General features: G+C 31.2%; 2 protein-coding genes and 1 pseudogene across 8 annotated transcripts; all 3 read right to left on the bottom strand.

Moving 5' to 3' along the window:
* Positions 1 to 224: 224 nt before the first annotated feature.
* LOC112738339 (phosphomevalonate kinase, peroxisomal-like) lies at positions 225 to 2,975 on the bottom strand. Of its 7 annotated transcripts, XR_011869722.1 has the most exons (6): positions 2,758 to 2,975; positions 2,657 to 2,691; positions 1,859 to 1,904; positions 1,262 to 1,366; positions 661 to 1,142; positions 225 to 543 (listed from the first exon to the last, which is right to left on the bottom strand). XR_011869722.1 is itself a non-coding variant. In XM_072211913.1 (5 exons), exons 1-4 carry the CDS (start codon positions 2,861 to 2,863, stop codon positions 879 to 881), a joined length of 510 nt encoding a protein of 169 aa, XP_072068014.1. In that variant the 5' UTR covers positions 2,864 to 2,967; the 3' UTR covers positions 225 to 543; positions 661 to 878. The 7 variants fall into 7 exon arrangements, 4 of the variants coding, with proteins under 4 accessions (XP_072068014.1, XP_072068017.1, XP_072068015.1 ...); XR_011869721.1 differs by having other exon boundaries at positions 2,657 to 2,974; XM_072211913.1 differs by lacking the exon at positions 1,859 to 1,904 and having other exon boundaries at positions 2,758 to 2,967.
* A 3,149-nt stretch (positions 2,976 to 6,124) lies between these two features.
* On the bottom strand, positions 6,125 to 10,013 carry LOC112738338 (cinnamoyl-CoA reductase CAD2). The gene is made up of 6 exons (XM_025788735.2): positions 9,405 to 10,013; positions 9,149 to 9,318; positions 8,866 to 9,057; positions 8,487 to 8,655; positions 7,830 to 8,016; positions 6,125 to 6,613 (listed from the first exon to the last, which is right to left on the bottom strand). Exons 1-6 carry the CDS (start codon positions 9,523 to 9,525, stop codon positions 6,469 to 6,471), a joined length of 984 nt encoding a protein of 327 aa, XP_025644520.1. The 5' UTR covers positions 9,526 to 10,013; the 3' UTR covers positions 6,125 to 6,468.
* A 2,396-nt stretch (positions 10,014 to 12,409) lies between these two features.
* LOC112738337 (cinnamoyl-CoA reductase CAD2-like) lies at positions 12,410 to 17,978 on the bottom strand (annotated as a pseudogene).
* Between the last annotated feature and the right edge of the window lie 416 nt (positions 17,979 to 18,394).

Genomic DNA, 18,394 nt, shown 5'->3' with positions numbered 1-18,394 from the left:
TTTCTGTCTGTAATTACAGATAGATTTTCAGACGGATTTTCCGTCTGTAATTTAAACTTTGGAAAATCATGATTACAGACAGAAAATCCGTCTGTAAATTTGTCTGTAAGGTAAAATAGAATTTTTTTTACTTTTTTTAATTACAAAATAAACTTGTTTTCATACAAAATAAATATAAATTTAATACAAATTTTTATCTAATTTATATTCGAATATTTATAATATTTCACAAAATAAACAAATTCATCGTATTAAAAATAAACAATATTTACAATAAATTATTCAATATGAATTTAAGATACAGCTGAAGTGATTTCATTTGTTCTAGGGTCAGCACTTTCTAAAGAAACGCCACAAGGATCTTCTTTAACCAGAAGGGCAAGAACATTGAGTGAGCTCCATGTTTTTGTCACATTGCTGCTTGAATCTCCCAAAGTAACAGCAAAGACAGCATCAAATCCTCCTGCTCCTGGAACTCTAGCCAACAACACTCCTTCCAAGTTCAGTGTAGCATCTAAAAATTGTTTGTGATTCTGGTTCAATCTGCATGAATTGCAAGGAAAGAATAGTGATATTCTACCAGCAGATATAATTTATAATCAACATCATTCAAACAGAAGAAGCCTAATAATAAGTGCCAAATCAATGAAAGGAACTTACAGGAACACCTGCAGCCTCACCCATTAGGCGCATATGATATCTAATCCCAAGCATAGCTTCTTTTGCACCTAGCAATGCTTTAATAACTGCTTCCTTGTTGGGTTCAGAAGCTTGCTCTATCAGTGAGCAAAATGTTCTAGTTATTTAACAGTGAGCATTATCAATCAGTTTACTCTACATCCACAGGAGTAAAAATTCTAATTTTGATGTTACTTCCATTAATTAAACAACCACAAATGATTTGAAAGAAATACCTTTTCTGATCTGAGCTTGCTGCAGCTATCAATCACAGATTTATATGCATCCCATTGTTCCTTTGCTAATTTACTCAAAAAGTTCAGTTGAATTTCTAACTGCGAATTCGCCTCTGACAATCTTCTCCATGTGTCCAAGGATTTATGAGGGTCAGACTTTTGCCATTTTTTTACAGCACCAACCATTGATGGCGTAGATGAACCACCAGTTCCTGGTTCTCCTAGTAACTAAAAAATGATATATAGTCAGAATATTAACCAATAGACTTCATATTTTTCTGATAAGAAAGTCATTCAACCTGAAGTAAAAGGAAAATGTGGGGGTATAAGAGATTTAAATTGCTTACCAGAGTCATCAAAGGTGGTAAAGAGAACTCAGTCCTCTCATGGTCCCAGTTTCCATTCAGAATGTCACTGATAACTTCTGGTGCAGGCAATGCTTGTGCTGCAACCTGCAATGTTAGCAAAACAATGTCTAGTCACTATAAGAGATAACCAATAGAAGATCCTAACATGTTTAGCAACTGGAATGGCAAACTAAAATGATGGGGCTAGTAGCAAGAATTAGAGAGCTCAAGTTTTGTTGTACATCAAGGAAAACTAATGTTCTTGTAATTGAGTATATTTAGGCCAAACAAATCAGGAGAGTCATTCATACCAGTTATATATTTAGACGATAAATATTCACAATACCAGCATGACCAGTTGAAATGCATATATATATATATATACACAAAAGTGTGCAACAGAAATCAACATAATTAAAGCATTTTTTGCCTAAAACACAAGACACATTAACCCCAAATTCAATAACAAAAAATCAAAATACTATACAAAATCAATACCCTATAAATGTGTCAAGTTTTATGATACCCTCAAAAAACCCGACCATTAACATTATGCAGTGGCAATTCTACATCAACTATTAAGGCAGCAAAACTCACAAGGAACTAACAAAGACGTGCAGTTACTGCAAGGCTATGCTTTCCACTGGAGATTCGAACAAGATTCCAGAAAAACAAAAGGAAAGAAGCATGAAAACTTCAGGGGAGAGATGAATGACTACTTTGGTATCTAAGATCACAATCAGAAGCTAATAAGCTATATCACTATCTGAAGGAATATATTCACCAAACAACAATATCACGAGGTATATAAGTAACTAATACCCTACACTCCATCTTTTTTCCCCTTCTCCAGTGGTTAATCCACCAACCTACCATCAAATACATTAACCCTGTTTTCTTAGTTATTCCACGACTTCAGCTAATTTCTAAAAAGGCTTCAGCTAATTTCTCTTTCGTGGTAGAAAATGCTAAACCTGCACCAAGATTTTTATTCAGTTCATCTCACGGGCAACAGCAAAACAAGAGAATTTAAATTTCGGGGCAAAGGCAAATCAAACACTTCTACAACAGTAATAAATAAATAAATAAATCACATACACTAATCAGGATTTCCACTTTTTAGAATATATTCTTCCACTTTTAAATGACTATAAAGCACGGCTAGCAGCCTAGCAACAGTGCAACACAATCCATACTACATAGAGCCAAATAATACGAACATTTATTTTCTTCTTTTACAATTGCTGCATCTACTTTCACACCTTGGTGGCCTTGACCCTATCACTCTTACCTTATTCTTCACAACAACATTCTTATATTAACACTTAATTAACATGATGCCATTAATTATTAAAACATTAATTAGCTAATAAGTTTGATTATTTTAATTTGTACCTGGGAAACTTCAATTACATTGGACATTGCTCTTCCTGCATGCACATATTATATTAATTAACTAACTTAGAAGCTAATTAAGCTAATAAGTTATTACTAACCTTGAGCCATGAATAAGGAAGTAGAAGAAGCTGCAAAGAGAATGAAGATGTTGATGAAGGTGGTTTGTCTATATTTGTGCCAACATGAGGATCCATTCATTCCCATCTTCTAAGGAAGGGGCACAATTCAATTGAAAGAGATTGCTGCACACAACAACAAACCAATATATATATATATATATATTCTCACTACTACCTTCTTCTATTATTGCCACTCCCACTAACCTTATTATGATGATAAATAAGCTACTTGTTTATGAATCCCGCCACGTTTTGTGAGTGTCTCTAAGCATAAGTTGTTAAATCTGTGCCTATCTATGAATTTTCAATGATAAATACAAATATAACTAGTCGCATACATATTACCGGCAAGACATAGTTTGGGAAGACAACAACTGTTGACCGGATTTTCCGTCTGTAATAATTTGACAAAACGCACCGTTTTGTCTATTTAATTACAGACGGATTTTCCGTCTGTAACCATTTCTCACGGAAAAAAAATTAATTTTTCCGACGGAATTATCGACGGATTTTTTTTTCTGTCTGTAATTTATGTTAATTCATTTTTTTGGTTTTCCGACAAAAAATCCCTCTGAAATTTCTTCTGTATTTCCGTGGGATAAAATCCGTCGGAAATATCCGTCTGTAATAACTAGTTTTTTAGTAGTGACAATTTGTGTTTTATTCATAAAAAATTTATGTGTTTATTGTAAATTTTTTTATCTTTTTCCTTTGCAAATTTTTGGTTTCTTCTTATGTTTCTATTCAAAAAGGCTGTGTTTACCGTAAAAAAATTTCTGTGGTTATTATCATCTTTAATTTTGTATATTTTTTAATTTATCAATATATTTCTGTGTTTTTTCTTTGTTTTATCTTCAAAAATTTATGTTTACCTATAAAAAAAATTTTCTGCGTTTATCGTCGTAAAATTTATATGTTTATCGTTAGTAAATTTTTAATTTTTTACTTAATTTTCTTTAAAAAGTTGTATTTATCTTAAAAATTTTCTGTGTTTTTGTGATAAAACTTTTTTTTTCAAAAAGTTATATTTACTTTTAAAAAAGGTTTTATATTTCTTATAAAAAAATTTCAGTGTATTGTATAAATAATTTTTATATTTTTTTATGCATTTTGCTCTTTCTTTTTCATAAAATTTTTTACAATTTACAATGAAATAAACAAAAAAAAAAGAGAGAGAATATAAAAGAAGAATGGAAAAATTGAAGATGTAGGAGAAAGAAAGGAAGAAAAATTGAGAAGAAGAAAAGAAAACAGGAAAATAAGAAAATGAAGCAAAGAAGAATTGAAATTGGCGAAAGAAAAAGATATAAAAGAAGCAGGAGAAGGAACAAAAAGATGAGTAGACGAAGTTAAAAGTTATTTGTATGAATAAGATAAATAGAAAACATGTTTTGAGATATTTAGCTGGATTTAGTTATAAAAATTACTTGTCCGTTCAGTATTTTAAATGATAAGTTTTAAAATATTACTTTTACTTATAATTTATTTTTTAAAATAAAATTATCAATTTCAGTAATAATTTATTTTCAAGTTTCAACTTTTACCCATTATTTTTTGGTAAAAAAAAATCTTTTTTTCAATAATTATAAAACGTTATTCATGCACTGTTTACAATTTAGTTAAGTCTAAAATGAATAAAGTCCAATCTAATTCTACTTATCTAAATAAATATTTGACTCATAAGATATCTTCTAATAATCTAGAACAACTTTCTTAACAAAAAGGAACGATTATTCATTATAAAAGGTGGAACTATTCTAAAAAGTAGTTACTAATTTTATTGTAAATGCACTGACACCCTCGATATATTCAAGACTCAATCTACTAAAAATCTGCTTAAAACCATTACTAATTTAAACATTGAAATCCCTTGCAAATACCGTTCCTCATCTTCTCACGAAGAACTTAGATTGCGGCACCTCAACACCAACAAAAAAAGAAATTTAGATCTCACGTTCAAACCCAAAAACAATCCAGTTTTAGGTAACCTTCAGAACACATACTTTAAAAGAGTTTAGTCATTTTTAACCAACCACAAAAAAAAAAAAGGTATTTACAAATGGTAAGTTTTAAAATATTTCTTTCCTCATAATTTATTTTTTAAATTAAAATTATCAGTTTTAGAAATAATATATTTTTAACTATTACCCATTATTTTTTATAAAAAAATATATATATTTTTTTTGGAAAAAAAAAATCCTTCTCTCAATGATTATAAAACATGCTCTAAGAGAATTTAATCTGTTTTTTAACCAACCACGTATATATATGTCCTTGCATAATTTTTTAAAAATTTTCCACGAGATATTTAATATCTTTTATTTGAATAAGATCTTAATTCCAGCTACGATTCTTATAATAAGAATATATTTTTTTATTATAAAAAATAAGTCATTTGAGTGTATCTAAAATTCTAAAGAGATTCTTGAATGAGTCTCTCAAAAATCTAATGTAAATAAATGAATTTTTGTGCTATATTTTCGAAATTTGAAGATTGACATTCTAACTGTCATCTTATCTGGATAAAGAATTTTTTTCTAATAAAACAATTATAAAATTTTCTAAAAGAAATACGGGATTTTGCATATATATATATATATATATATATATATATATATATATATATATATATATATATATAAAATGACGGATTTAAAAAATTTTGATAGTGGAGACAAAATATATATAACATGATAATAATTTTTATAATAAAAATATTAAGTTTATATAAAAAATTAGGTATTAAATTATCTACTATAAATTTGTGTATAAATACATATATTATTTAACTTATTTATAATGTGTATTTTGTATTTCAAAATTTGTATTTTAAAATTTATTTTATACAAATAATTATTTTATGTATACGTAGCATAATTGTTGTTATAATCGTATTTTGTTATTGTAAAATATGATTAGGTTTTAAAATATCTAATTACAAATTAAAATACTAAAGTAGTAATTTAAATAATAACACATAATTTAAAATTTAATATTTTATATTTCATATTTTAAAACCTTGACAATATAATCAAAATGTCTTTTTTTTATATATGTTGTTGAACAATTATTTAAAATTCAACTTTCATACAGTTAGCTCTTAATGATATTTATAGTAGAAAAAGTTCGTTCAATTAGTGTAGTTATAAAAAACTAAAGCTAATTTCAAAAGAAGAAACACAAATAGATAGATAATATTTTTTCGAGTCGATTTCTAAGAAAGAACACCAATATTATTTAAATTTAAAAATTGATCATTATAATGAACATCTAATATGAAATATTCAAATTGACTATCAAGTATCGAAAGTTGAATAAAAAATTATTATAGGGTCAAATTTAATAATTTAGTAGGGGCAAATAAATATTATTATTATATATTACTCAATAAAATTTCAAATTATAGTGGGGCACTTGCCCCACACTCATAAGAGTAGATCCGTCCCTATATATATATATATATTAACAAGAAAAAGATACAGTTCTATTATATATATCCAAAGGGAGTTAATGTGAGCATCAACTTGTCGGACACATCAACATCCCTTCCAAACTTTTATTCCATTATCTGCAACTTGCAGTACGAGTATTATTTCCTCCAATCTGACTCGGCAGTACATTCACTCTGTGTCATGAGTAAGAACATCCAAGTAAACAACTAAATATTTTCTCCTCTACTAATACTATGAATTAAAAGTTGGTGAATTTCTTTTCTTTCAAGCTTTTCACAGTCTCCTTGAGGCTCACTTCCAAAGGAATAAATTCAAGTCCCAAGCTTTTTGCCTTTTCTTTCGAAACTTGATATGTTGGCACATACGGCTTATCATCGGCAGGCCTGATGACAATGATGATAATGTTAAAATGGTATATGAAAAATCAACACAAGAAAAATTAGGATTTAAATTTTGTGAATGTACAACAATAGAAGTGGACAAAAATATCATATAAAATATAGGAAAAATATAGGTACCAACCTATTATCTGTCAATTTATTACCAACAATAATTAATTATTATATTTTAAACACATATATAAAGAGACACATCCAGAAAATATATCTGACACTTCTATTAAACAAAGACATAAAAAAAACATTTTTATTAGATACATTCACAAAGACACTTCTATTAAACACAATTATAAATAAGAATTGGCAGAAATTGATAGAAATGCTGTTGATAACGTAGCGGGATTATAAAACATATATGTAATCAATTAAGGAGTTTTGTATGAATAGTATACAAATTAGGAAATTCTTTTAAATATAAATTAGTTACTAAGGTGTGTTTTTCAAGAAAAAAGAGAAGCGAGATACAGATTCTTCAGCTTGCATAATAAAGAACATGCTAAGAAAAGAAAATAACTGAATGCTTAGAGATTAGAGTTATAACACCACCATTGAGAGTTGAGATTCTGCACGCTGAATGACTAAAAGTAATATCATAAATCACATGACCTACAAATTTTAAATTTAAATTTGAAGCAATGTTGAATTAAAGCAAGAGACTGCTACACCCCAGACAAGAAAAAGAAAACAGCTACAAGTAAACAACTAAAAAGTACATGTTCATTACCATATCAGAACTTACAGATAGAATAGATCTGATAAGAATGAAATTTATACGAGCTATCCTACTAATATTACAGCTATTCTTATGCCCATGCTTGACAACTAACTTCATTATTCTCACATACAAAGTTCATAAAACCTAAATCCAGCAACATTTTAATTTCCAAATTAATCCTTTATTCGGAAATACAAAGGCCCTTTAGAACACAGCTCTTCATTTGGACTGAGATATTCAGTTAAATTATCACTACAAGAATCAAGAGTTGTACTAGTTTTTCTCTTCTGAAACTTCCACACCAGATTTTCTAGACTTTTCCAATTGCATTTTGAATTGACAGTAAATAAACACTATATTGAAATCAATGATGAATCCTTTAAGTAGATTTGAGTTTTCAAACGAACAATGAAAGTATCAATAGCAATTAATTCAGAAAACAGGGATTATAAGCATTCTTGAAGGTAATCAAATAATTAAACTTACTCCTCTGGAAGGGATAATGTTGGGTATAAATCACGTAAAAGTTTCACAATCCCTGAGAAATGTTCTACTCTCTCTACCATGCAATATCTCCCACTAGCTGAAGGAATTTCATAAGCCTGGATATGAGCATTTGCAACATCTTTCACACTGACCCATCCAAAAGTAGCATTTGGAAATGTTTGTGCACCTGCATCAAGGATGTTAATGATTTTCTTCTATTCAGCACATGGAAAGGTCTTATCAATTGGAAAACCAAAAATAACTGAATCACACGAACAACTAATATTCACAAAAGGCAACCCGGTGTACAAGCATCTCACTTTAACACAGGGTTCGGGAAAGGGTCACACCTAACGTATAATGTACCCGGCCTAATTTGAGGTCACACAAAGACAACTCGACCATAAAGTAACGAAAGAAATAAACAACTCAAATACATGGATATTCTTATTTTCTCAATCTTTGTTGTCTTACTCTGCAACTTCTAGTTGCTATGCATCTAATTCAATCAATTGGATAATCATAGAGAGAACATATTGTCAACGAAGTCAACAAATATTTCGGTTAAATTCACACAATATATATTGTACTTTTATTTCCCTCCTTTAGTATTTCAATTTTCATTTCCATATGCAGGAAACAGAATTTTAAAATTACCATTAACCACATTCAAAACTCCAGCAGCACTTGTGTTAAGAACTGGTTGCAAAAGAGGTCCAATCACCATTGCTGGGTTAATAGTAACCAAGTGGATGTTGTTTTCTTTTGCAAATTTCCAGGCAGCATCTTCAGCCAATGTCTTTGAAAGCACATACCAGTACCATGACTGAAAACACAAATAGAAAATGGTATGTGTAAGCCAGAAAAAGAAAGGGAAAATGGGAAATCAAATTGCGCTGCAGAGTCTCAAATTTACAAGGAATTGAGCTTATTCATATGAAACAAAATCAAGTCAACAACACATGAAACTAATTCCACTACTTCTACTAATTTGGCCTAATTAATATGATAACAATTTTGGGGACATGGCACATACCTTCGACTCCTTACAGAGTTCTGGATCGGAAAACCAGGTCTCATCAACTACTACCTCAGGAGTCAGAGGCCTTCCATTAAATGTAACAGCAGCCATTGAAGAGGTCAAAACGACGCGCTTCACCGACTGCGATTTCACACATGCTTGAAGAACATTGAGGGTTCCGTTAATTGCTGGATCCAAAAACTCAGCCTGAAGAAACAAAAAGAAACGTAACGTCATGAAGAGGAGATAAGAATAAAAGACACAAATGAAATGTATAACAGAACGAATCGAACCGAACCTGTGGATCGTTGACATCATGATAAAAGGGAGATGCAGTATGAAAGACACCATCACAACCTTGAACTGCAGAATCGAACGAACCTTCTTCTAGAAGATTCGCCTTGAACAGCTGTAGTCTCTCTTTGGCGCCCTCAAGCTTAGTTAAGTGCTCTACCTTTCTCGGATCATCTGCATGTTTTTAAGAGAAACACATTTAAAGAGATAAAATACATAAATAAATAAAAAGAATTGATGGTAGAGTAAGAGTAACAGACTTGTGTCACGAACGGTGGCCCTGACAGTGTAACCGCGATTAAGAAGAAACTTGACGATCCATGAAGCAATGTAACCTGAAGCTCCGGTAACACACACCACCTTGCCGACGCTGCTGCTCATTCTTCAAAATTCTCTTCGCTACTTTGTTGTTTGCTCTTTATGAGTTGCATACTGCAGTCACTTGGGTTCTTTATATAGATACGAGTTCTAAATCTACTGTATGACTTCACAATTAAACATGACGCACGCGCTTACATGTCTCTCACGAATGCAGATAGCCATTAACAGTCCTAAGCACTTGTTACAGTTCTACATTCAATGAATAAGGGTGAGTTCATGTAAAATCATTCATATAGATTTTTCGAAAATAGGAACAGGAATCCATCTTTCATAAATGTAAGAGGAAATTACATCTACCTCCTCTAAGATACTTTAACATAATATGACTATTTTTAACATGACAGATGACACATGCCTCGTGTGAAATATCCAATTCACCCTTTCCCTTAAAAGTATTCTACTGTTCTTTTATCTTCCAGTGTTCTTGTCTCATTCAGTCATTGGCTGGCCAAGTTACAGATAAACAAAGGAAAGGACACTGACAAGAGAAGGCAAAGAAAAGAGAACTATCAGACCAAAAATCCGGTAAATCAAATTCTGAATTGGTCCAGGTTAAGCGGTCAAACTGAATTGAACCGGATCTATATATTGACCCGACGGATCAACGTCTTCAGCGCTTCCATGGTGCATGTGCACTGGATCACCACAGGAGGCAACTTTTTTAATTAATCCAAAAAATTTACCCAAAGAAAGGTCGAATCTGGGGCCTTCAGAAAACATTCACATTAGTTTTTGTTACCAATGCATCCATCATAGTAATTACTAATATATATATATATATATATATATATATATATATATATATATATATATATTAAAGCAATGAAATTTAAATAATACAAAATATTATTTTTATTCTTCCATAATAATATTATATTTATTTATTTTTATAACTTAAATTTGATATATTAATAATATAAAATATTTTACATAATTATCTAATCACATTTATTCTTTTAAATAATTATTTATGTTGTCAATATAAAAAATAATTATTTTTGCTAATATAGTATTATATAATTAAATATAATGTATCAACTATCAAAGTTAAATTTATATTATTATTATTTAGATTTTAATTTTATCTTAATTGTACATATGTATTTAATTATTACCGAATCAAATGATTCGGCAAACATTGAACTATTAATCTAGTAATTCTATAACTTAGCCAGATCAATTATCAATTTAATTCTTGATGGTAAAAAATAATTGAATTCGAAGGAGAAAGTTGTTCGAATTATTAAGTAAGCTTTCGGAAAAGAAGTTGGTGTGGAAAGAGACGTATTTGGGGACATTGAGTAAGAGCTCGATGGAAGATCTTTGAAATCGAAGGTTATTCTGCAACCGTCATATGATCGGATAAAAGAGTGGGAACAGTTACCCACGTTTTCGCACACGTGGGAGTGCCACTTCAAATTGATCGGTTAAGAAAATGGCTATAAATACTAGAAGACTCGAAGTCATAAGGGTTGAAACTTCATTTCAGAAATTACTCACACACACTCACATCCCAGCAACTTTTTGAGTCTGCTTTGAGTCAAATTTCTGTAGGGTTCTTTCCACTTGTTTTCATTTTTCATTTATATTTTCTGCAAAGTTTATTTTTCTTGCAAGTTTATATTTCAAGAAACATTTAACATTCCTGTCCAATTTATATTTCTGCATTGTTATTTTCGAATTCAAAGTCCTTTGATCTAATCGAAGGCATTTTATTACTTTATTTAAATTCAATGCAAAACATTTCAATTTTAGTCGATTTTATCTTCAAAACCTTTTACCTTTATTGTCTTTTCAGCCTTGTTTTCAAATCTTGTCTAATTCAAAGATCTTTGATGCACTTCTAGAAAGCTGATACTCGCAAAAAAGAGGAGTTGGTTTCGCTCCCAAACCATTAGAATCGAACCATCATCGATTTGCTAAAAATCAACAAAACAAATTGGCACGCCCGGTGGGACAGTTTTAATTTGAAGTGTGTCAAATGATTTTGGTGTCACTTAGTGTATGCAATTAAGAAGTGGAAGAATTCTCCACATGGCTGATGAAGTATCGAATGTGAATGATGGTTCGTCCACTAATGATAGTGCACCAGTAATTGTACAACCTTCAGACGTTACTTCATGTTCGGAAGGGGTGGTTATCAGTGAAAGTGTGGCAGTTACAAATGTGCAAGCTGAAAATAACGGACGTAATACTCGTCCACGTGGTAATCCACTACCGATTCAGCCCCAAGTAACTGCTGGTTGGCCTCCTTATGGCGTTCCTCCTGGTTATACTCCGCCAGTGAGTGGTTTTGTTCCTCCGATCCGATTTGGGAGCATAAATAGAGTAAACAATGGTCAAAATCCACAACAACAATCCAAGTTTTCTCGAGATTATAATGTGGGCTCTACATCGAATGCTTATAATTCAATAGTAGCATTTTGGCAACATGTAGAAGAAAGTCATCATGATCTGGTCAATCTATTGACCCAGCAAATGACCGCAATTCTGAATCCTATGATGGCTGATCACGAACCGAAATTTGATCGTCTTGCAAGGCAAGTCGAGCGAATTGCTTGAGTCGTTGATTATGATGATGGAGAAAAGCAGAACCCATGTTTCATGAGTACAAATGGTAATTTCCTTCTTCTATGAGTAGATGTATCAGTGTTTTCAACTTTCGTGGATAGAAATAATAATTTACTCTTGAAAAAAGAGATTTTTGTTTGAAAAAAAAGCCCTTTCCCAATGATTATAAAACATGCTTTATGCCTCTAAAAGAGTTTAGTCTTTTTAACCAACCATAGAGAAAAAAAAAACGTATATATTAATAAAAACAGGACACAATCCTATTATATGCAAAGGCAGTTATCGTGAGCATCAACATGATAACATAGACTCATATCTAACATCCCTTCCAAACTTTTATTCCATTGTCTGCAACCTGCAGTATGAGTACTATTTCATCCAACTTCCAAGTCTTATTTGACATACATTCATTGTGTCATGACTCATGAGCAATAAAATTAAAGTACACAACTAAACATTACCTCTACTAATATACGATGTATTAAAAGTTGGTGAATTTCTTTTCTTTCAAGCTTTCAATAGTCTCCTTGAGGCTCATTTCCAAAGGAATAAATTCAAGTCCCAAGCTCTTTGCCTTTTCTTTCGAAACTTGATATGTTGGCACTGACGGTTTATCATCCGCAGGCCTGATAACAACGATGACAAGGTGAAAAGTGAAAACGATATTAGAAAAATCTACTCAAGAAAAATTAGAATTGTTTCAATTTTGTAAATGTGGAACAAGTGGACAAAAACATCATCTAGGACACTATGTTAGAGTGACTATTCACCAACGAATTTCAACCTTGAAAGTCAAATTCGGATGACCTACACATGGAAAGTTGTCTCAAGAACATGTAACGAATGAATGAATGAATTTTGTACGAATAGTCTACAAATTAGCAAATTCTTTTAAATATAACTAGTTAGTAAAGTCTCTTTTTAAGGAAAAAGTGAAGTGAGATGCAGATCCTTTAGCTTGCATAATAAAAAACACGATAAGAAAAGGAAATAACTAAGGGATTAGAGATACCAACTATTGAAAGTTGAGACTCTGCATGCTAAATGACTAACAGTAATGTCAGAAATTACATAACCTATAGATTTTGAATTTAACTTTGAAACAATATTAACAAACATACAAACTAAGTAAAGCTATGATAATATTCTATTGCCTCATGTAAGTAAAAAGAACAAAATATTGTGCATTGCTATATCATAACTAACATTACAACATTTCTTATGCCCATGCTTGACAACTAACTTCATCTAAATCTAGCACTATTTCAATTTTGCAAGCTTATCTCCTTATTTTGGAAATACAAAGACCCATTTGAGGTCACTTGAACTGAGTTATTCAATTAAATTATCACTATAAGAACCACAAGTGCCAGTTGTCTAGTTCTAAAACTTTTGTGCCAGAATTTTTAGAACTTTCGAATTAAATTTTTGATAGACAATAAATAAACACTATATTGAAATCAATGAAGAATCTTTTAAGAAGTTTTGAGTTTTCAAACACACAATGAAAGCATCAAAAGAAATTGATTCAGCAAACATGGATTTGTATGTATTCTTGAAGGTAATCCAATAAGTAAACTTACTTCTCTGGAAGGGGTAATGTTGGGTATAAATCACGTAAAATGTTTACAAGCTCCGAATAATGTACTACTCTCTCTACCAAACAATATCTCCCAGTAGCTGAAGGAATTTCATAAGCCTGGATATGAGCATTTGCAACATCTTTCACATTGACCCATCCAAAAGTAGCATTTGGAAATGTTTGTGCACCTGTATCAAGGAGGTGAAAGTTTTTCCTCTATTAAGCTCACGGAGAAGTCTTGTCAATAGAAACACAAATATATTTGAACCACATAGGAGCAACTAACATTTAAAAAATAACTAAATATACAATCAACGACACATTGAAGAAAATCAATGAAATGTCAAGAGAGCAAGTAAAAGAATTTTTAGTACTCTGATTAATAGTAAGATTTGGATAAGCAAACTGGAACAGGAATAGAATGTATTACATGGGTGAGGTACAGAGGTATCAAACTCATTTAATACAGATGAAGCATTGCAGATAATAGAATTTTTAAAATACCATTAACTATATCCAAAACTAAAGTAGCACTTGTGTTAAGTATTGGTTGCAAAAGAGGCCCAATAACCATTGCTGGGTTAATAGTGACGATATCAAGGTTGTTTTCTTTTGCAAATTTTCAGGCAGCATCTTCAGCCAATGTCTTTGAAAGCACATACCACATCTAAAAACATAAATAGAAATCGGTATGTGTAAGCCAGAAAAAGAAAGGGAAAATGCAAAATGTCAAGCAAATTGAGCTTCTATAGCATATCATACACAAATAGGTATTACATTGTCTGGACACAAAAAGTATAGGGTAAGGAAAGGGTTTCCCATCAAAGGTTATGCCAAACCACAAACCTCAAGTTGCAATAACAGTGGAAATATATCATACCTACCAATAGATCCCTGTTGCTTTAAGCCCATTGATATGAGAAAACAGTTAATATGAGTGCATACAAGATTGAAACTCCAAGCTGTTTCTAAATAATACTAGTAGTCTAGTACCAAAAAACAATGAAAGCAGATTATAAAGCCACTGGATCATCTATGCACTAAAATTGCTGGGGCAGAGTCTCAAATTTATAAGGGATTGGGTTTATTCATATGACTCAAAATCCAGTCAAAACACAAAATAAATAAAACCTTAGTAGTCTTTGATTTTCTTGTTGGTAGGTGATGGCTCACATTTTGGGAAGAACTTTCGATGGTAGATGTTCGTCATTATTGTGTCTTTCCTTCTCTAACATATTTCTTCATTACATAATTCTCCTATTTACAATTTGTTACACTATCCAAGATTCAGTTTTCGTGGAACAACCATTTTCTTTTAACCCAGTTTAGGATAGGAAAATTTTGAATTTGAATAAATTGACAGTATAACTAGATGAAGAATCAATATTGCATGCCTTTGACAAACCACAAGGGTTCATTGAAGGTTAGAGAACAAAACACCTCAATATATAGGTACATCATTAAAATTAGAGCAAGAAATTGGGGTGGTTAATAACTTAATATTATGAATAAAACTTGAAAAGGTGTAGAAGTTTTAACAGGTGTTAAAGAAACTCCTTCCTCTCACAAAACCTATCTTAAGTCAAACCCAATCTGCCAAAAGTTAATGATCCCTATTCCTTCGCAATAAATTTATTAAGGCCCAACTAAATGTAGTACTTCCTATTAGATTAGTGGTTTGAGATAATCTTATAATTTTTCGTTTGGTGCCAACGAGGATAATAAGTGTGCATGAATTCAAAACCTTATGGCATATGAAACTTAGCTTCAAGCTGGCATAATTTATTTGTTTTAGTAAGCACAAAATTCAATAGGAAGAGTAACAAGGATTTTCAAAGCTACACCAAGAGAGAACTCAACACCAAACATAGAGTGGTCCTCAGGATAGGTTAGCAATCATTAGTTCTTGTTGAATTAAAATGATTTGACCCTTACAGCAAATAATAATGGTGGTGGAAAGACAATGTTCAAGAGAAGGTTAACAACAAAATAGAGTATTGTGAAATCTTGACTTATTGCAGTTAGCCAGGCAAATGCAGAGCATTTGAGGGATAATATCAATCCTTCCTCACCTAAATAATGGATATATGCAAGCTTTTCAAGGGAAGAAGAAGTAAAAACCAAAAGATCTAGCTAAATTGTTTTAAAGAATTTTGTTGGATTCAGAAGTTGAATCACATAATACAGGACTTCCATCAAAAGTAATACCCGACTCAAAGAAACTAAATTCAAACAATTCATCACTTTTCACCCAACGAGCAATTATAATTATTAAACTATTTATGCTATTTTTCATCCTAGGTCGAGAGATTTAAATATCTCGGTTGTATTATTCAAGACAATGAAGGAATAAAAAATGATTTAATCCATAAGATTCAAATGGGCTGATCAAAGTAGAGGAGTGTCTGACCAAAAAAGTATCTTTAAAATTATAAGTTTATTGCATTACCACCAGCTATGAACTACAGCTTAGTGTGGCCAAGTGGTCATACAAAAATGACATAATAATGAAGGAGGGGATTGAGGTTAAACCAATCACTATGGGTTGAAAGAGACCTAAGACGACTCCGGTAAGAGAGAGAGAAGTGTAAATGATCTAAAACATGTGGCAAGTTGCAATAATGTATTTAGAATTTATTTGGGTGTTATTAAATTGTTAAAAAAAAATTATTTTCTAAGTGTGTTTAATAAAATTTTAATAGTAAAAATAAAAATATTAAAAAAAAAATTTAAAACTACTATTTATATTTTAAATAATATTTTTTACTTAAAATATTTTTAATATAATAAATAAATAAATAAATTTTTTTATATTATTGTATCTAAACATAATTATTAAGAGAAATGATAGAGGATCATCAAAATTATTATTTTTAGTGATTACTTAGTCATCAATATTTAAAAATATGGGATAAAATATGTTGTTGGATTATTAAACTAAAGGAATTACACTAAAAAAATTGAGTTTTTGACTAAATGATGATAAAAAATAATAAATTTTAATAACCATAGTATTTTTCAATTATTAAATAAAAAAATATTTTTATGTAAGATATCCAAACATATTTTTTTATATTTTTTAAAAATATTTTACTTAAAAAAAGATTTTTTGGAAAAAGCTCACAGTAGGATAAAATTTTGTTGGTGTCATTATCTATCGCACCTAATTTCAGTTCTACTAATTTGGGCCTAATAGGCATCATATGATAACAAATTTGAAGCTCCCAAGTGCTTTGGAGACAGAGCACATACCTTTGACTTCCTGCAGAAATCTGGATCGGAAAACCAGCTCTCATCAAGTACAACATCAGGAGTCCGAGGCCTTCCATTATGTGTAACTGCAGCCGTTGAAGAAGTTAAAACCACACGCTTCACAGACGGCGATTTCGCACATGATTGAAGAACATTTATGGTTCCCTTCAGCGCCGGATCCAATAATTCAGTCTGAAGAAACACAAAATAGAAATTCAATGTCATGAAAACAAGAGAAGACACAAAAAAGATGGAAATGCACAATAATGGAAGGAGCCCTAACCTGTGGATCCTTGACATCATTATAAAAGGGAGATGCAGTATGAAAGACACCATCGCAGCCTTGAACAACAGAGTCGAAAGAACCTTCTTCTAGAAGATTCGCCTTGAACAGCTGCAGTCTCTCCTTGGCGCCCTCAAGATTAGTTAAGTGCTCCACCTTTCTGGGATCACCTGCGTGTTTTTAAGAGAAACACATTTTGAAGAGAAAAATAATAAGAAGATAAAATAAAAAGTAGTGGTGGACTGGTGGTACGTACTTGTGTCACGGACAGTGGCCTTGACAGTGTAACCGCGATTAAGAAGAAACTTGACTATCCAAGTAGCGATGTAACCGGAAGCACCGGTAACACACACCAACTTGCCGGCGCTGCTGCTCATTCTTGAACCTGTTCTTAGCTGATTTGTTGCTTGCTATGCTTATCAATTCCCTCTCTGAGTTACGATAATCCACTATGAGTCCCATGCACCTGGGTTCTTTATATAGATACAAGCAAGTTCTAAATCTACTTTATGACTTCACACTCAACATGACGCATGCGCCTACATGTCCCTCGCGAATGCAGATAAAATTAACAGTCCTAAGCAGACAGTTCTACGTTCAATGAATGAGGGTGAGTTCATGTAAAATCATTCATACATACTTTTCTTTCAAGAGGCGGCTAATCCCATAGTGATTGGCCTTTTGTCTTCGGGCAAAGGCGCAAAGCTAGTGCTTTGAACCTACCCAATTCTCCAGTGACAGGAATCAAATCATTCATAAAATTAAGAAGCAAGTACAACCACCTCCTCTAAGCGATACTTTACATAACTCTCTTAATTTAACATGTAATAATATTTGAGAGATAATAAAAATTTATTTTAAATATTTTAAAATTATCTTATTTAATATTTATTAATTATTATTAAAATAATTATGTAATTTTATATACAATAAATATGTAATTACGAGTATTGTGTAAATAAAATTATGAAGGTTATATTATACTAAATAATTTTAAATATTGTTTCTACGACGTGTCTGGTGTGAAATATCCAATTTATTCTTTTCCTTAAAATTATTCTTTGGGTAAACTATTATTTTGGTCCCCTACGTTTGGGGTGAATTCTATTTTAGTCCCCAACGTTTAAACTGTTCTATTTAAATCCAAAAAATTTTTGATTTGCATCAATCAAGTCCTTCCG

The sequence above is a fragment of the Arachis hypogaea genome, chromosome 13, assembly GCF_003086295.3.
Source record: "Arachis hypogaea cultivar Tifrunner chromosome 13, arahy.Tifrunner.gnm2.J5K5, whole genome shotgun sequence".
Lineage (NCBI taxonomy): Eukaryota > Viridiplantae > Streptophyta > Magnoliopsida > Fabales > Fabaceae > Arachis > Arachis hypogaea.
Note: the sequence above shows the minus strand (reverse complement) of the source record. Positions and strands in the feature narration are given on the sequence as shown.

What these genes read in the sequence shown, in the direction of transcription:
- LOC112738339 (XM_072211913.1), bottom strand. Translation starts at nt 2,863, where the DNA reads ATGGGAATGAATGGATCCTCATGTTGGCACAAATATAGACAAACCACC. An exon ending in TTCCTTATTCATGGCTCAAG is followed by an intron (nt 2,692 to 2,757) that starts GTTAGTAATAAC and finishes ATGTGCATGCAG; the next exon opens with GAAGAGCAATGTCCAATGTA. An exon ending in TACCACCTTTGATGACTCTG is followed by an intron (nt 1,143 to 1,261) that starts GTAAGCAATTTA and finishes ATCATTTTTTAG; the next exon opens with TTACTAGGAGAACCAGGAAC.
- LOC112738338 (XM_025788735.2), bottom strand. Translation starts at nt 9,525, where the DNA reads ATGAGCAGCAGCGTCGGCAAGGTGGTGTGTGTTACCGGAGCTTCAGGT. An exon ending in AACTCTGTAAGGAGTCGAAG is followed by an intron (nt 8,656 to 8,865) that starts GTATGTGCCATG and finishes TTGTGTTTTCAG; the next exon opens with TCATGGTACTGGTATGTGCT. An exon ending in ACATTATCCCTTCCAGAGGA is followed by an intron (nt 6,614 to 7,829) that starts GTAAGTTTAATT and finishes CATTGTCATCAG; the next exon opens with GCCTGCCGATGATAAGCCGT.